At 41.6% G+C, this 15,809-nt stretch overlaps 1 protein-coding gene across 1 annotated transcript in view; it reads left to right on the top strand.

Annotated features, from left to right (window-relative positions):
• The window catches only part of cacna2d3 (calcium channel, voltage dependent, alpha2/delta subunit 3), a 29,222-nt gene that overhangs the window by 6,178 nt on the left and 7,235 nt on the right, over nucleotides 1-15,809 (top strand). Inside the window, exons 5-24 of the mRNA XM_026348663.1 lie at nucleotides 980-1,039; nucleotides 4,799-4,961; nucleotides 5,467-5,598; nucleotides 6,287-6,347; nucleotides 6,464-6,614; nucleotides 6,800-6,874; nucleotides 6,974-7,063; nucleotides 8,897-9,010; nucleotides 10,105-10,183; nucleotides 11,400-11,533; nucleotides 11,957-11,974; nucleotides 13,261-13,332; nucleotides 13,424-13,504; nucleotides 13,594-13,668; nucleotides 14,561-14,644; nucleotides 14,895-14,966; nucleotides 15,081-15,142; nucleotides 15,237-15,304; nucleotides 15,410-15,455; nucleotides 15,569-15,666. Of these exons, the coding sequence (XP_026204448.1) occupies nucleotides 980-1,039; nucleotides 4,799-4,961; nucleotides 5,467-5,598; nucleotides 6,287-6,347; nucleotides 6,464-6,614; nucleotides 6,800-6,874; nucleotides 6,974-7,063; nucleotides 8,897-9,010; nucleotides 10,105-10,183; nucleotides 11,400-11,533; nucleotides 11,957-11,974; nucleotides 13,261-13,332; nucleotides 13,424-13,504; nucleotides 13,594-13,668; nucleotides 14,561-14,644; nucleotides 14,895-14,966; nucleotides 15,081-15,142; nucleotides 15,237-15,304; nucleotides 15,410-15,455; nucleotides 15,569-15,666 (1,735 nt within the window). The remainder of the gene's footprint in view (nucleotides 1-979; nucleotides 1,040-4,798; nucleotides 4,962-5,466; nucleotides 5,599-6,286; nucleotides 6,348-6,463; nucleotides 6,615-6,799; nucleotides 6,875-6,973; nucleotides 7,064-8,896; nucleotides 9,011-10,104; nucleotides 10,184-11,399; nucleotides 11,534-11,956; nucleotides 11,975-13,260; nucleotides 13,333-13,423; nucleotides 13,505-13,593; nucleotides 13,669-14,560; nucleotides 14,645-14,894; nucleotides 14,967-15,080; nucleotides 15,143-15,236; nucleotides 15,305-15,409; nucleotides 15,456-15,568; nucleotides 15,667-15,809) is intronic.

Genomic DNA, 15,809 nt, shown 5'->3' with positions numbered 1-15,809 from the left:
GTTTCTTGCTGTTGTTAAGTTAAATAAAAAAACCAGCACCAGTGCAACGCCTTCATCTCCAATTGAAAAGCAGCTTAAAACTGAGCCACTGACCTCAACAAGATGGCGAAGGTGGAGAATCTGTGCGCCAAGGGTGTATTTCATGAAAGTTATGAGGAACATTCTCCACTTTAAATCACAAAAATATACATTTCATTATGTTTATTTGTATTATTATTATTATACCAGCTGCTGAGGACACGGGAAGTCACCGTGAGGTCAAATGAATTTGGCCACTACAGCTCCGCAGTCGGCGGAAAAGCCTCGGTTGTGTTTATATAGCAGTTATTTTGACACATGTGACAGATGTTAATTACCTGCTTGACTCTGAAGGCTCCGAGCGACTGTGTATAGATGGCATTTTCCCCCCCAGAAACACAGAGCCAAGCATATTTTTCTGAAATCGGGTTATTACAAGAGCTGTCGCTGCTTTGGCGCACGGCATGAAATTCAGCTTCAATCTGCCTCCATCAATCATTTCACAGCTGCACCTCACAGTAGTGGCCTACATTTTATGGCTATTTCTACGCTTAAATATAATTATTGCAGCGAGGGAAAGACTCTCTGGGTAAGGTATCCTTTTATTGAGTTTAACTTAAGCCAAAGCTGCTGTCGATTTAATCCAAAGAGCCACCTGAAGCCTGGTTATGGGCTGCTCCTCGATCACGAGTCTCTTCAGTGGAATAACATTTGTTGACATGTGACAAAGAAAAGTCTGAAAATACAAAGAGCAGCAGAGAGTGAGAAACTTCTGGGAATTCACTTCCTGGAGGCTTTTAAGAAAGTTTGCAGAAGTCATGGATCCATAGGTCCGAGAAGTCTTTTTCTCCAAAAAAAGTAGAATTTGTCGTTTATTTGCTTTAATCAGGACACATGCATCTAAACACACCACCTTTTGTGTAATTATTAGTTTTAATAAGCAGCTTTTTTCTCCTCTCAGCGCCTGGTGGAGGCAGCAGAAGAAGCGCACCATCAGCATGAGGATAATCCAGACCTGCAGGTGAGAGAAAACGGGAGCGTATAAAAAAAAAAACGTGACGTGTCATTGTGTAAGACCAGGATGAATCATTTTTAGTTGAGCGAGCTGCAAGGTGAGAGAAGGGTAATAGGCCCTAAAAGTCTTTAATTGCGTTGGCAGCGTCCTTCACACTGGTGTCCTGTCAGCGCTTTGATACCTAATGCTTCTTTGATAAGCAATGCCGCACACATTAAAGGCTGCAGGAGCACACGGTCATAACTCCCACCGAGGGGTTCAAGTGCTGCGATCACAGCTCCAAAGCACATCTGTAGTTTTCAGTAACCGAGTAGCTGGGGCCCAGTTTAAAGAAAGGGGAATCAAAGCTGCGCTGGATATTGACTGAAATAGCGTTTCTCCCATCATCCAAACAGGCTTAAGCAGAGATGGAAATGGGAGCCAGGACTCGGCTCCTCATTTTAATTAGATTTTCACAGGATGTGAAACTCTGCTGCCTCTGTTCAGGACGTCGTTTAGCGGCTCTCTCCTTGCGGATTTCCAGGAGCACCGAGCTTCCTGAGACTCTGCAGAGGAAATGCAGTATTTCTGTGAGTGTGTGTGTGTGTGTGTGTGTGTGTGTGTGTGTGTGTGTGTGTCCAGTGGACAAAGATAAATGAAAGTCTTTTACGCGGCGCATTGTTTCACGTTCATGGCTCCAGATTGGAAAAAGCTACTGGAGCAACAAAACATTAAAATAACGGCAGCACTTTACAGTTAATAGAAGCATTTACATCATATGAATACATTTCAGTCACCTTGTTTCTCTGCTGCTCACACACACTTAACAAGACAAGTAGCTGCAGCTTTAAATCAGAAATATGATGAATCATTTTAAACTAATAAAGAAAAAAAGGAAATGTTTTTAATTTTTAATTCTTCAAAATACCTTGCTTAGATTTAAATTCCTATACACATCTTTAATACGGCTGTGCCCCTCTAAATACGTTTGCTTATAAAAACCCTCCTTACTAATTTGTCATGAATCTACTCTGAATTAAATCTGGATTTCTATAAAGATAATAAGGTTTCTGTCTTCTCCAGGTAACATTTCTTTATGTCTGAGATCTCAAAGTAGAGCAAATATAAAATACACTCAGATTTAACCGTTTTGTCACAAAGATTGTTTCTTGAAATTTTTCTGGGGGAACATAAAAGAGAAAAACAATGTTAGTGTTTGTTAAACTAAAGGAATCATCATCATCATCATTCAAATATTTTAACAGTATTTGTGAAACTATAAAGGTTAAATCTGAGTGTATTTTTAAAACCTGTTACTTACTTGTATACTATGTATTTTAAAAGACTCACCACATCCATTAATGTGTTTTTTTTTTTCATATTATATTAAAAAAGTTCTTCAAGTGTTGCACTCAGTTCATGGATGAATTCTGTTTTAGCAGATTTATTCAAGCAATTGACGGTTATTGGTACATCACACAGACACTTCATCTTAAAGGCTATAAAAAATAATAAGGAAAATTCAATATCCACCTGGGATAATGTCATGATATTACTCCTCGTGGCATCATTTAAACAACCTCGCCTCCTCTGACAATGTACATTCTTCATGCACCATTTCACTGACCACAGCGAGATAAGTCAGCTGCTCTTATCTCTGCTGCTCTGTGTCAGGACAGTCGGGGGTTTCGCTTTGACCTGAGTGTACTCTGCAGTCCAGCGGTGTGCAGATAAGGTCTGATGGGACAACAAAAACTTGGCTTTTGACTTAGAAATATATGTACTGCAAAGTTTCTTTGTTTTTGTGTATGTTAACAGAACTTAAAAATCTTAACATGTATGCAGGCCTAGAAAAAGACTAAAACAAATCTTGAAAATCAGGAACTCTCAAAGATTTGCCCGTACTTGTTTTAGAAATAAAACATAAAATATTATTCAGTGAGAAAGGACATCAGCCCAATTAGAATTAAATGTTCATTGTACACTTTACTCTTTTGTTATTTTGTTAGCTAGAGGCTTACATTATGGGTTTTGTGATTGTTCCTGAAAATGTGTCCATCAATAATAAACCAGTTATTATTTCTCCTAGTATTACTATCTTTAATTTAATAATCTTTGTTCACTTTGTAGTTTAGATTTAGTATGTGAGCAGTGAAAATGAGTAAAATAGGAGGGTGACAAAATCCACTGGTTTATATATTTAATTTGCCTTTTACTATGTTGGTAGTTTCTCGATGTTTTACATATAAGAAATGAATAAAAGGAAATTCTGCTTCTGAGTAAATGTATTTTATGTAATAAGTGTTATTTTGCTTAGCAAAACAACACCAGCTCCTGGAACAATATCATCCGTAACATCAGGGCACATTTGTTTCCATGAAGCTGTTAAGTGCAGAGATTGTTAACGCTGCAGAGTGCAAGATAACACTTAGTGAGAGCCACCATCTCAAGACAGTGGAGCCTGAGGCCCAGAAGTCTGTAATGGAGGGCAGATCTCTGCAGTAAGGCCTACAGCTAACTGCAGTGGTGTAAGATTCAGTGGGGCGGCTCGGAGAGCTGCAGTGTCCCATGGCCTGCTCTACAGTAATAACCCAGGTGGTTAACGTGCCTTTCTACAGCACTATCAGTTCTGCTGAGGGTGCACGTTTCTCTCACCCGCCGCTCCCCCGCTGCAGTTCTCTCCCTCCTCTGCCCCGCCGCAGCTCGTCAGAGAGCTGCTCAGGCGTGGTATGAGCTGTCAGGGGCTGCTTGATGGTGATGCCTGCGCGGACTCCCCCGAGTGTGATGCCGTCGCCCATCTCTCCCCCCTCTCTTTCTCTCCTTCTCTCTCAGTGCTTTAAGGACCAGAGGCCACAAAAAGGCCGCTCAGACAGGATGAGGTAGTCTTTCTTTTGCAGCAGCAGGCAGTGAAGGACAGGACAGGCAAACTGTTGGGTTTCACTTTAGCGAGGTCAGACTTTTCACTGGCACTCATGAAGTCCTCTTTGTACATCCAGCGTCTTTTAGACATCAGTTTCCTGTGAGGGTTACAACTGGTGTCTTGCATGCACATTTGTCACATTGGGGAAGTTGAACAGATTAGTGCACATGCTCATACTTGTTTATATTTATGAAATTTTAGCGACTGTAGCTCAGGCGTCCTTGAACAAGACACTGAAACCTGAATCACTGAATAGGAAGTCACGTTATTAAGTATATTTGAACCATTTCTACCCTATTTTTGTTGTTTGTTATTTTGTTTCACTTCATTGTCTCTTTTTTAAAGTTCTCTCGTCTGTTTAAATTTTTTATTTTGCTTATCTGAGAGGACAGGTGTAGACTGAGCACACGTTACTGTGCATTTGAAAAATAATCTTTAGTGGACGCACTTATCAAGGCCCAATGTTTTTAATCCCTTATAGGATAGATTTATATTTTGCAGCTCTGTCTTAAAACATTAATCATATGTAAATTAGGTTTGCAAATTTTTCTACATTTTGTCAAGATCAAGGTCTTTGGTTTTATTTCTCAGCACATATGAAATAGTGGTAGGAGGAGATCTCACAATGTGAATACTAACAGGGCTACAGCAACCCAAAACTCCAATGTACAATGTGTTTTTAAGGCAGACTTGGAAAATGCAAATATGTACTTGAATTGATGTGAATACTTTAATGATTGTTTTGTATTTGAGCTAAAAGAATAATGCATGCTATTCCCGCTCTCTTACCATCTCTGCAGGCGTGCATTAACATTTCCTCTGCAGTGCAGTGCCTTTAATATAGTCCATGTTCACGCTTTCTGCAGTACGAGTACTTCAATGCTGTGCTGATCAATGAAGTGGACGAGGAGGGCAATCATGTGGAGCTCGGTGGAGAGTTCATGCTGGAGCCCAACGACCACTTCAATAACCTGTCAGTCAACCTGAGCCTCAGTGTGGTGCAGGTTCCCACCAACATGTACAACAAAGGTAAAAGACCAGCCAGAACACAGGATGTGCGTGAGTGTTATTCATCTTCTATTAGAGAAGAATACGGGGAAAGATGGTAGTTAAAGCTATATCTGCGTCACAGGCTGGGTGAAGTGGATCGATTGGGTCCAGACACCAAAGAAAGCAAGTGCAGAGCAGCCATCAGACAGGAGGAGGATTGGAAAGATGTTGTTACGCAGTGGCTGTTGAGTCACGTCTTGTCGTATAACAGAGTGTGCTACCTCTGCCTGCGTGTCGCCTGGGCTGCTTTTGTTTGGCTGTAATGGACTCCCCATAACTCTCGGCTCCCAGCACAAAGGGAGGCTCATCCAGAAGGAGGAGGGGAGGGGTTGATTTAGTCACAGCCATTGTATCTCCTTCAGGGAGGTCAATAAGGGACAAAGGTCAACCATGTGCTTGGTAATTGTGACCAGAATGGTTACCATTATCACCATTTAATTTACTTGTCTCTCTCTCTCTCTTCACGCGTCTTCCACTTCCTCAGATCCTGACATAGTGAACGGGGTCTACTGGTCCGAGGCCTTGAATAAAGTATTTGTAGATAATTTTGAGAGAGATCCCACTCTGACCTGGCAGTACTTTGGAAGTGCCAAGGGTTTCTTCAGGCAGTATCCCGGTGAGTGCTGTCACTCTGTCAGTGTGGCTGTCTTCATGCTTCTGTGTGTGTGTGTGTGTCGGTGTGTGTGTGTCAGTCTGTGGGTGGGTGGGAAAAGAAAGAGTTGTCTCATGGGAGCCATCAGCCATGAGTGAAAAAAAAAAAAAGAATCAGAACAAATGATTTAAAATTACTAAAAGGATAATTTGGCTAATGTAGTAATTTTACAGCCCATCAGAGAGGATGCATACATACAGACTGTAATTAATCAGCGTTTCCTGGTGTGGATCTACAGCTGCTGGATCCGACCGACGTTATCAGACCTTTGCAATGATGTGAAACAGTCACTCAGCTCTCTGACGTACTGAGGCGAAGCCGCAGACATGAGATGCAACTGATGAAATTGTAAAACAGATTCGAACTATATATGTTTAATGTGTGAGGAGGGGCCTGTGTTTGATGAAACTCTTTTACTAATGTTCATTAACATAACACTGAACTTGTCTTTGCTTTTTGTTTTGGCCATAAGAGAGAAAATGTTTTATAAATATACACATAGAAATATTTTTACAGTTTTAATTGGTAAAATGTTTTTATATATTTGAGAACTGACTAAAGTGTAGCCAACACTGTGAAACATATTATTATATTTTCATGTTATGTCTCAGTTATTTACCGTACCTGCCTGATTCCTGATCTTCTCCCCCAGGAGTGAAGTGGCATCCAGATGAACATGGCGTCATCGGATTTGACTGCAGAAATCGGAAGTGGTAAGCCTCAACACTACTGAGAAAATAATCATGTGCATCTTACAATTAGTGAGGAAAGGATTTATTTTTCCCAGTTCATCACTGTACAAGCCTGTCGATTTAATCCCACATCACAGGTACATCCAGGCAGCGACGTCTCCAAAGGACGTCGTTATCCTAGTCGATGTTAGCGGAAGCATGAAAGGACTGAGACTGACCATTGCCAGGCAGACCGTCTCCTCCATATTAGACACACTGGGAGATGACGACTTCTTCAACATCATTGCAGTAGGTTTTAAATTTAGTCTTCGTGTTTCTGCTGGTTTAAACTGTATGTTGTGCATCTCCCTTTTGAAATCCTTATCCACTGCTGTCTATTACTTTTGCTGTGTTTCAGATATCAGGGGCCCAGTCTTCTATTAAAAACAAACAATAAAATGCTTATTTAATTGTTTTAATTGTTATTTCCTCAGTATAACCAGGAGATTCACTATGTGGAGCCGTGTTTGAACGGCACGCTGGTCCGAGCAGATAGAGCCAACAAAGATGTGAGTCCCAATTCACAGTGACATAATGAATGTGTGTGGGGATCGTATCAGGTCTGAATTTGTGTGATTATTCTTCAAAACCTTGTCGTTATCTGTCAGCATTTCCGCGAACACCTGGACAAGCTGTTTGCCAAAGGGATCGGGCTGCTGGGTGAAGCTCTGACTGAAGCGTTCACAATCCTGAATGATGTAAGTTCCAGGACACTAAGCTGTGACTGTCAGTGTAATGGGGATTCTGTCCAAACATAAATCATCCCAGTCTATATTCCACTGAAATACCGCATCACAAATCAGATCAACTCAATTCTTATCTACACTTTACTGATTATGTGACAGCGGTGTTGTGTGTCCATTCATTTCCGCAAAATCATTCATTTATTTATTGGTTCGTTTGACATAAAGAAAATTAATTTGTGCGTGTGCTCAGCTCTCACAAATACACTTTCTTCTCGTTTGATTCAAGAGCTCCACTTGACCAGAACACTAGGAAAACATTCATTTTACAAGCCACATTTGTTTTCAGTGAGAGCGCGCTGTCGAGTACAACACTCTGCATGTTCTCAGCTAATCATAAAAAAGTAGCACACTCTAGTCAAATATATGTGAGCGCTTGGGAGGTGTGTCGCCTGTCGAAACGCTCCAGCGCTATCCCCGTTCCGCCCTCCAAACACAGACACATCTATTCTGAAGCGTGATTAATGGCTCTAATTAATGTCAATGATTAATAACGTGGCTGATTGGAACACAAAGCAGATAAGACCAGGAGCCACGCCGCACTCCTTTTATCTCCCTGTTTTCAGGCAAGCTTTGGCTGCGCCGCTGAAGCTGAGGGAGTGCAGCTTTTACCTCTGCATTTGTCAGATTAATTAAAGCCCTGCAATGAATATGGTAATCAGTTAGCCAGTACCCTACTGCTGAAATCCACAGCACACCACTGCCCAGTAACTGAGACCAGAATACAACCTATCATGGGCCAAATCAAATAGAAATTCACTTCACTTGAAGAGAGCTGCAGCTATTTCACAGCTAGTCATGGTCAATTAAATTAGAGCAGCATTGTGATATGATTGTCATCCCTTTCACAGGGTTAGAAGCATGCAAAACATGGTTGTATTACATGTCACTAAATGTTGCTTCTTGTGGGATGAAAGCTTTCAACGAACTGCTGTTTTGTTTGAGACATCAGTTCCAACATCAGTTGCTTAAAGTCGTCTTTTATTGATATTCAAATTCTTTCTTTTGTAACATATAATACTGAACCAAAGTATACAATATACATTTAAACAAAAGTTTTTCTACAAAAAGTAGACTTTCGTGTCATTGTTGTGACTCATTAACAACATTTAAACGCAGACGTTTGTACTCTCTGTGTTTCTCCTGCCTTGACGAGTGAAAAAACACTTTCTATTCATTCTACTGGTCAATGATGATGAAAATTATAAATTCTATTAGCTAGAGGTAATACCATAGAGCAATCCACTCTCGCTCACTAATATGAATCAGACTTCATACCTGGATTAGGTGATTCATCTTTTTCCAGAGACTTACTGAGTGCTGCCATATCACAACCCCTCAGCCACTGCAGACCAAGCTGCATTCAAGTAGCAACATGTCAGGATGAAAGTGCAGCTTTACAGTAGTTTGAGATGAAAGATGCATGAAATTATCTAATAACATTTATCTAAATGTTAAATTATGACTGTGAGAGAGACACTAGGCCTGTGTGATCTGAGAGCTCATGCTCGCGTTCCTCCTTCTCTCCACATTCAGCCTGTCACAGGTCAATAAACCTGTTAATTACTTCAATGCATCAGAATAAAGTGTATCACACTTTTCAGGTTTATTTACAAAGTGAGACATTATCTGTATGTTGCTGACCGACTGTTATTGGCTTTATGGCTGACATATCGGACATCATCATCAAACACAATGGGAACAGACGATGTCGGCTCTGTTTGCTTAATGTTTATATAAGAACGTAAATGATTTGGGCGTTTAATGTGTCTACATGTATTGTTGCAGTTTAACCAGACTGGTCACGGCAGTGTGTGCAGTCAGGCCATCATGCTGGTGACCGATGGGGCAACTGAAATGTATGATGATGTTTTTGAGAAGTACAACTGGCCAGAAAGAAAGGTGAGTTTCAGCCTCTTCCCTCTGCTGCTGTGTGTCTCTCGGTCTCCCTCCTGTTCCACATGGTGCCCGATTTTTAATGTTAACATGCCTTTTTTTCTCGATTTTCTGCTTTCACTGCACTTTTCTCGCTTCCAGGGATAGATGTACAGTGCATTTCAATACTGCGTGCCAGATGGAGCTCCTGTCTTGACATTTTGAGGAATTGGTCCTTTACTTCATTACCACTCATAACCCTGTAATGTAAACGTCTACGTCAGTTAGATGTTTTAAAATTTGTTGACGCATTACGGAGCAGTATTTCCCTCCCACGGGGAATAAAACATGGGAAATTAAATGCTTTCAAGGGCAGAGCATGTACAAGCAGCTCTGTCTCAAAGGCTCCAGTCACCATCCCCGATCTAGTGTGCTCTATCCACACTTCTTCCCGGACTCAACACGAGCGTTCAAATCTTTTGTTAGGCTCCCTTTGTAAAACCTAAAAGCAATTTGAATGAAATGGACTGCTGTGCTATTCACAGAGCAATAAAAACAACAGCTCGGGGGCTTTTGTTCAGTCCTATCAAGCATATGTGTGTTGGCAGTGTTTGGCAGGGTACAGGGCAGTATTTGGCAGGGCATCCCCCCCCCCCCCCCCTTTCCCTATACACCCTCAGGGTTGCTACATGGCAGCTATTCAGTGTTTCCTATATACTTTGTGCTTAGCAAAGCATCTGGAGCCAATGAGCCGTGCAAGTTTGTCAAAGTGTCACACAGCGTTCTTTAAAAGGACAGTGGGACATGCCCTCGCGCCCAAGCCCCCCCCCCAACACAAGAAAATTAATAGAATTTAAAGGCAAAATTGCAAAATGGAAAAAAGGAAGATATGTAATGACAAGGAAACACTGGAAATAATATAAAGAATAAGAACAAAGGTTGAAAAGCAGCTAAATGATCCATGTTGGCTCATAAGGATGTAAAACCATGCACCATGCTCTTGTTCGCATCCTAGATAGAATCAGGACAGGAAGATAAAGTACTGAGGAGACACATCCCTTTGCATGTTTTTTAATCCTTCCATCTTTGAAGCTGTTGACATCTATGTGTCCTCTGCACAGGTGCGGATTTTCCCTTACCTCATTGGACGAGAATCTGCGTTTGCTGATAACCTCAAATGGATGGCTTGTGCCAACAAAGGTTTGAGACGTTTGATAAACACTTTTCAAGACAGCTCCGTATCAGGGTGTCAAAAATGGCCAACATGGTGTTTCTGCGCACTAATGCAATAGGCTGAAGATGTGTGGGTATGCATATGTGTTTGTTATGCATGTTTGTGCGTGCACGTGCGTGTGTATGTGCCGTCTCAGTCTCCTTCTGCCAAGAGGCAATGAAGTGGCACTTGGGGGGTTCAGAGGTCAATCTGCTCTAATCCCTCTTCCTGTCAGAGTGTCTCCCCCTCGGCTGCTCACTGCTGATGCCTCCCGCGTGTCAGCGTTTCGGATGAGTGCCCTCTGGAAGGGAAAGTCACAGCCAGGAAAACAGATCAGAGAGGGACTGTGGAGAGACAAGCCCCAAACATCCTTCCACATAAAGACCCCCACTGTGAAATAACCTTTCATGTCCAATATGAAACATTGTCAGCACCAGCAGGAACTGACACCAAGTCAAATGACTCCTGCGTCGCTCCAGAGTAGTTGTTATCTACATAACTGCATTGACTTAAGTACCACACTTCAGAGAGTTTTGTAATATTTCTACTTGATCGTTTCATGCTACTTGACACTTCACTATATTTTTAGGGAAACTTTGAGGGAGTTTGTAAAAAAGTATATTTTAATGTATCGAATCACTTTTTAGTTTGCACAGCAACATTCTGCACACGGAACGAACAAGCAGCTGATAAAATACTAGATACTAACTCTCCAGAATTAATTAGCACCTAATTAAAGGTTCATTCTACCGTGATTTCCTGATGGTCCGTAATTGGTTTTCAACACTCACAGGTCACATTTGGGAGGGAAAGGTGTGTATTGGCATGTAGTGTGTGGGGTTAAACTAGAACTTGACTACTTCTGGCTACTTCAGCTTTGAAATGGAATTTCATTAATTTAAACAGGCTCAGGAGACTTTATTTGAAATTACAGAACAATTTACTGACTAATTAAATCCAAACATTTATTAGAAAAAAGATCCTCTCCTTTGTCTTGCATGCTTTGGGGGCACTTGAACTCATCATCTCAGCATGTACAACGTCCTACAGCCCTGATTGTTTATAGTATTTGAGATTGTGGATGTAATGTTGTTAGTCTGATACTTCTTTCACCTTTAAACTTAACCTGTGACATTTTGGTCCAAATGGTCCAAATATGTTCACTGTGCCTCATTTGGGACAAATGTTTGTGTTTTATTGCAGGGTATTTCAGCCAGATCTCCACTTTAGCAGATGTTCAGGAGAACGTGATGAGGTATCTTCACGTCATGAGTCGCCCAAAGGTTATTGATCACGAACACGACACAGTGTGGACTGAAGCTTACGTGGACAGTGCTGTAAGTATATTATGGTGCTTTACTCTAAATGGCTTCCTGAGTGTTCGAGTTGTTAATCGGTCTATTCATCATACATTGGTATGTGTGTGCGAGACTGCATGGCTGTATGTACCATGAAATAAGATGCTTCAAACAGATCGTGGACAGAATAACAGAAACCTATAGGAATAAAATGCAACAACGAGTATAATTTAATAAATTTGTGTTATTTTGTCCATGTCTGCGTTGTACAGCGTGCACATGTGCATGTCTGCTCTCTGGTCGTTGCTCATCATGCTGCTGGAATGAATCCACATTATGAGCTTCATTAATCTGCCTGGATCTTCCACGCAGTGTACATCTGTCTTCACAAAGTCAATGCAGAATGTGCAGACTCTAACTCATGGACGATTCAATCTTATTCCGTCTCTTCTTTTCTTGCAGCTTTCCCAGGCTCACATGGTAAATATCTACATTTGATCACATCATGTTGGCGTAATTGATTGGTTATTTTTTTGTTGTCTGGTGGGACAGAGTAGTTCTGAACTGTTAGAGATCATGTTTCTGCTGAGACCCAGCTAATTTAAGTCACTGCAGTCCCACAGTCACAGCATATGGATAGTGTAGTGGTAAGATTGCTGCCTTCAATGCGGGAGACTGCGGTTTGAATCCCAACTGTGGACTACCTCTAGTAGAGGTCCTTAGGCAACACCTCCTACAGCTTACCCTGCCTCCCTCTGTACCTACTGTAAGTTGCTTTGGATAAAAGCATCTGCTAAATGTAAATGTATAAAGTGACTTTGGAGGTTGAATAGCTGCTTTTTGTCCCTACTTTTAAACATTATGCTTTCATATGTCCTAGGAAGTGTAAAATGAGGAGAACTTGCTCCCATCCTCCCTCTGAGGGACAGAAGTAGTAGAGAAGCATTTGTTGTACTTTCCAGTATGAGCATGCACACAATGAAACACACACACTCACATACACACACACACACAAGGAGTGGGAGATTGTCCTCTGGAGTGTGTGCTCTTGTATCTCAGCCTTAGACACACCATTCATCATTCAGTGGATCATTGCATTTTATCTCCTAAAGCCCATAATAAAACTGACATTGGAGGGAAGACCAAGAAAGAGAGAGAGAGAGAGAGATGGAGGTGGAGGTGGTTAGGCACTGTGTGTTCACCTGTGTGTGTGCATGTGTGTGTGTGTGTGCGTGCGTTCGTGTACAATAAGCAGTCCAGTTTTCTCTCCTATTGTGTGTGTGATGAATTTAAGGACCCTCCATTCTTCATTTTGTCAGGGAAGCTCGTACACACTGCAGTTCACAGCTCGTTTCCTTCTTATGCGTTCACATACACAAATGAACGTCAACCACACACAAATACACACGCACACAAACACACAGGCGCGGGCACACTCCACTGTGTTGACTCACGAGGTGAGGGAATAGCAGACCTACTTTAACTGAGCTCATGTGCTTAATTTTATCAGCCTTCATCGTGACCTCACCTCCTCTCTTGAGCCCATAGCGCCGTATTGCCCAACTTCAGAAATATAATGCATAGGACTTTAAACTATGTGGCAATATATTAAGAAATGAAAAATCATTATAAGAATCATTGGAGTTTATGTCAGTAGGAATAATCTAGTAATGTAATATGTTGTATATAATAGGAGTCTGAGCCATACTTTGACGTTGAATAACAGCATTTATGAGTAACTACACTGTAATTCTTTTTTTTTTCAGCTGAATGACAAAGGAGGCCCAAGTCTGATGACTACAGTAGCTATGCCTGTCTTCAGCACAAAGAATGAAACAGTATGTTGGTGACAACTTGAGAAACTAAATGAATACGTCGGCAGTTTTCATCTGAGGTTTGACTGTATGTGTTTTGAATCTTTTCATGCAGAAGAACCAGGGTATTCTGTTGGGGGTCGTAGGAACAGACATCCCTCTGCAGGAGCTGATGAAGCTCATCCCCAAACATATGGTACAATCAGCTGTCCTTGTGCTTTTGCTTTAAATAAATGAATGTATTAATATGCATTTTTTAAAACGCCTCTCATTTTGTGTCTCTAGTTAGGGATCCATGGCTATGCATTTGCCATCACAAACAATGGATACATCCTGACACATCCTGACCTCAGACCTTTGGTAACTCGTGTTTCTGAACATCTCTTTTACACCTGAACAGTCTCATAGCTTTCCCTGATTTTACCCTGTTCTTCCTTTTTGTTTTGTTCATACTGTTTTATGCATAACGAAAATTATGAACTTCCTTTGACAAGGGCACACAGAGACAAATGTGTTAATCTGGTTAGGAGGCTACATGGGCTCGTATAGTCTGTAATCCCCACCTTTTCCTTTGATGTATGCATGCAGGGATAAAGGCCACTCATAGGGCCGGCTGCCCTGAGATTTCCCAGAGGTAACTTAACACTCGCTGGCAGAGACCACAGCCGCTCGCCCTGGGACCGCTGGTTCCTCAGGAGCTATGGTTGTGCTAGTGGATCTGTGTGTGCCAGTGTTAGTGCTATTCCTCTCTGTGCAACTGTGCGTGTGTTAGTCTGTGTTGGTTTATTGTGAGTGTCTCTTTGTGGCTAAAAGTGTGCTGTGATTGTAGTCATTGACTTGTTGTTTATTTGTGCACTGGACGACATACAGAAGCAGCATTTGACATGTACAGTGTAATGTATTGATGTAGACGTGTCTGAGCGTGGATTTCCTATCAATCACATTAATTATTTGTGACTCACCTGACAGTGTTAATTTCACAGATGATTTGTTAAATAATTGCTCGACAAAACCTCCATAAGAGGGCTTGATAAATAAAAGCACACAGCAAGTGTTCATTTTAACAGGGACACACAGAAGACACATTGCACTGACTCATTTCACATGTATTTAATATCGTGCTCATGAATGTGCCACATGCAGATTTTACAGTTACAGAGTTAGAGTAGATTTCTAGACATGAACATTTTATAAGATAAAAACTGTATGCAAGTGGATCTTTAAACTGTGAATGTTGTGTTTCTCTGTGCAGTATCAGGAGGGTCAGAAAAGGCGGAAGCCCAACTACAGCAGTGTGGATTTGTCCGAGGTGGAATGGGAAGACAAAGATGACATTGTATGTGTCATAAAAACTTGTTGCCAAGTTGCCATTATTTTAAGTATAAATACGAAATCCTGGCCTTGTTTAGATTTAAAGTATGATACACTTGCCTGATTTCATACTGTAATCACATTGCATGTTCCTTTTTTAATCTATTATACAGAGCAGGATTATTGCTGAGTTTTCAGAGTCACTGTGAAATTGTAGCCACTGACAGGCTGCCAGGTCTATGACCCAACCGTGACTTCTCTGCTTTATCTTTCAGCTTCGCAACGCAATGGTGAACCGGAAGACAGGTACTTTCTCTATGGAGGTGAAGAAGACAGTGGATAGAGGGGTGAGGCTGCAGATAAAGATGTTTAGCCTGTCTCCCTATCAGATGAGTTGTTCTCTGTTTTCTCTGGACCAAAGCAGTAAATCTCACCCGGACTCCTTTATTCCATTGTTCTAGAGGCGTGTCCTGAAGATGCACAATGACTATTACTACACAGACATCAAGGGAACACCATTCAGGTGGAACAAAAGTTACACTCCTGAAAAGCCTTTCTAACCTCTCCATTTCGGTCAAATGCTGACTGACTGACTCTCTTTCCTGCTTTGTCTCTAGTGTCGGAGTGGCTCTTTCCAGAGGTCATGGCAAGTACTTCTTCAGAGGAAATGTGTCAATTGAAGCCGGTATGTTACTCCAATTCTGTTAAGATGCATGTTGCTCCAACCTGCTTATAGTGTCAGCCTACCCAGGCTGGCATTGCTGAAGCGTTACTGACTTGTGTTTTTCAGGGCTTCGTGATCTGGAACAGCCAGATGTCGCCCTGGCAGATGAATGGTAACACTGGGGTTATGGAAGTGGGCATTCATGCGTTATATAGGTTACCCTTCTGTGTTTGTCGGTGATGTTGAAGCCTGTGATGTAAGAGTCTGGCTCTGTTTGGATGACAGGACCTACTGCAACATAGAGGAGGAGCATGAGCACCGTCACCTGACGCAGATACAAGCTATTAAGCTCTTCATGACCGGCCGCAGACCGCACCTCAAATGTAAGAAAGACCACAAGTCCGACCACATGGTGTCTAAACTACCTGTGGATTAAATAATTATCATATGGAGTAGAGGTAGTAAACAAATGTGAGTGTTGCCAATGAGATATATGAGTAGACAAAAGTCAGTTTTTGTTGATTAT

The sequence above is a fragment of the Anabas testudineus genome, chromosome 5, assembly GCF_900324465.2.
Source record: "Anabas testudineus chromosome 5, fAnaTes1.2, whole genome shotgun sequence".
Lineage (NCBI taxonomy): Eukaryota > Metazoa > Chordata > Actinopteri > Anabantiformes > Anabantidae > Anabas > Anabas testudineus.
This window is presented reverse-complemented; position numbering and strand designations above follow the sequence as displayed.